General features: G+C 48.6%; 1 protein-coding gene across 1 annotated transcript; it reads left to right on the plus strand.

Annotated features, from left to right (window-relative positions):
- Nucleotides 1-297: 297 nt before the first annotated feature.
- Nucleotides 298-2,438, plus strand: LOC131467005 (uncharacterized). Its single transcript, XM_058640666.1, has 2 exons — nucleotides 298-455; nucleotides 1,104-2,438. The coding sequence occupies exon 2, from the start codon at nucleotides 1,165-1,167 to the stop codon at nucleotides 2,425-2,427; it is 1,263 nt and encodes a 420-aa protein (XP_058496649.1). The 5' UTR covers nucleotides 298-455; nucleotides 1,104-1,164; the 3' UTR covers nucleotides 2,428-2,438.
- Nucleotides 2,439-2,743: the final 305 nt, after the last annotated feature.

The raw sequence follows: 2,743 nt of genomic DNA on the forward strand, positions 1-2,743 counted from the left end.
AAAACTGTGTTTATTTAAGTGCATATATCTATATAAAACAAGTTTTATGTAACTAAAGCTTCCCTTCCCTGTTTTAATTTCTGCTTCCAAGCTTTGACTTCTGATTTCTTTTTAATCTGCTTAAACATGAACGTATGGATGACTTTGAAGGCAGCACGTGTGTATGTTACCGTTTACTCTCTCTCTCTGTTTCTCCGCTGACTTTACTCAGCTGGCTTCCCGTTAGAAGGAGGAGGAGGAGGAGGAGGAGGAGGAGGGTGGTGAGGAGGGAGGGGTCAGCCGGGGTGAGGATCCGACCCGGGCTGAACCGATGAACGGGGGGTAAAGAAGCAGCAGGAGATGCGCGGAGCTCGTGAGGAGCAGAAACATCCAGAGGAGCTGTGAGCGTCCACATGTCTCCTCTCTCTGATTCATGAGCGTCTTCTTCACCAAAGCGTCCTGCAGCTGTCACATCGGTAAGTCACATAATATCAGTAGTGTCACGTGTTTCCCCTTATTTAAGCAACACTTAACTGGGCTTCACTTATTGTTAATAAATGGATGTGGGATTTAATGCATATAAAAAAACTGGTTGTGATATTAGCAAATGGCCGATTATTATAATATTATGTTATATTACGAGTTTGAGAAATAATCAAACGTTTCAGATCGAAGCTATGCCATTTTAGCCATAAAAGTATTTTTAAATGATTCTTCATTATATGTATATTAAATGTGTTTATTTATGAGGATCCCTATTAACTTTGCCCACAGCTAGACTTCCTGGTTTTACGCCTTAAAAACATACATTAGACATGAAGCAAATTTGAAACCACACAGTAACAAAAATAGATATATTTGTGAACCAGTTAGTGATTTTGTTGCAATTAATATGATCATTAAAAGTTCCACTGGTGAAATTACACATTTTGTATCTAAGTTTTTTTTTTTTGTAAATTCCTGTTTTCATCACATATTTTAAGTTTCATTCATTTTGTTTGATTGTTTTAAATTTTTAACCCATTACAACTGCACGCAGCATGATGCTGATGAAGAGTTTTGCAACACTGTCAACAAATCCTGGGCTCATGATATTATGTGTTTGTGTTTCCCTGCGCCACTAGGTGGTGCCATTACAGTGTGCTACTTCATTGTTGACCATCAGTGAGTTCCTGACAGACACAAATGACTATGACAGGTCAGACTGTTGGAGCGGTCACCCAGGACCTGTCAGTGCCATCCCTGCGAGGTGTGGATGCACTGGACTACATGCCTCTAGGTGGCGCCGGCTCCTCCACCAATGACGCCGTGTCCATCCTTACCTCCACAAGCAAGCTGACCCGAACCCTCCTGGGTCGCACCTTTGCTCTGCGTCGCAAAGAGCACCATGCCTACGCTGAAGCTACGGCGGGCAGCAGCTGCGACGAGGACGGCGGCAGTAACGCCGCACGCCGCAAGCGGGAGTTCATCCCCAGCGAGAAGAAAGACGAAGGCTACTGGGACAGGAGGAGAAAAAACAACGAGGCGGCCAAGCGGTCCAGAGAGAGGCGGCGAGCCAACGACATGGTGCTGGAGAGGAGGGTCCTGGCTCTGCTGGAGGAAAACGCCTGCCTGAGGGCGGAGCTGCTGGCCCTCAAGTTCCGCTTTGGTCTGGTCAAGGACCCGTCTGACGTGACCATCCTGCCTCTCTCTGCTCACCCACCACCCAGTACGACACATTACTACCAACCTCACACCAACGCACCTTCATACACCAGGGCCCACCAAATCCACCATCGCCATCCGCAGCAGGATGCCGTCTGTGGAGCGAGGGTAGCTTGGCCCCTGTCGAGTCACAGTGCATCTGAGGAGTCCGGTGTCACCTCAGGCAGCTCCAATATGGGCAGCCCCATGTTCTTTGAAGACACACTGAGTGAACGAGGTGGGCCCTCGCCAAAGGAGCTGGTGGAGGAGCCACAGGGCTTCGAATCCCACATCTGTCCACTGGAGGTCAACGAAGCTCCATATGTGCACAAACAAGACTCTGCTGAGGGTTTGAGGAGCCTCCCACACAAACTCCGCTTCAAAGGCCCCGGCGGGTGCAGTGACGGAGGGGAGATGTCTCCTTCAGCTGTGAACAGAAACACTGAACCACCTGTCGCAACTGTGGTGCCAAGCGTCCAGGTGAAGAGTCACCAGCAGGCGGGGTGGGACAGTCGCGCCGAGAGTCAGACTCTTTGGTCCAGGGAGGAGGCCAGTCCTGGACTCAGGCCCCAGTACCAGACTCTCTCCTCAGATTACTATACCCCCTCGTCTCTGCAGAACTCCAGGGACACTAAGTACACTGCTGACAACAGTCTGAGGTCGCAGATCAGCTGCTTGTCTCAGGAAGTGGCTCAGCTCAAAAGGCTCTTCTCTCAGCAGCTGTTCTCCAAAACACGCACAGAGGGCGGTCAGGGTCAAAGATAACGGACACATTTTTGTCTTCCAAACGAACTCAAAAAGAAGCTTTTGTTTAGTGAACTGTGTGTGTGTGTGTGTGTGTGTGTGTGTGTGTGTTCCCTGTAAGTCCACACACCACAAGTGGACAAGAGAAGTCACTGAAGGTGATTCATGTGTGATTCACGGTGTGTTGGGTCATAGTGAATTCCACAAGCACTGCTGCTCTGAAGAGAGCAGTGCCCAAATTTGGACATTGTTAAACGTCTGAGTTAGACATACACATACTGTAGGTATTCACTGTTGGCCAATCCGAGTTCAAACCAAGCTTTAGAACGGTGAAGAA

This window comes from Solea solea, chromosome 10, assembly GCF_958295425.1.
Source record: "Solea solea chromosome 10, fSolSol10.1, whole genome shotgun sequence".
Lineage (NCBI taxonomy): Eukaryota > Metazoa > Chordata > Actinopteri > Pleuronectiformes > Soleidae > Solea > Solea solea.

Coding starts and splice junctions, on each gene's coding strand:
- LOC131467005 (XM_058640666.1), top strand. CDS start 1,165: ATGACTATGACAGGTCAGACTGTTGGAGCGGTCACCCAGGACCTGTCA.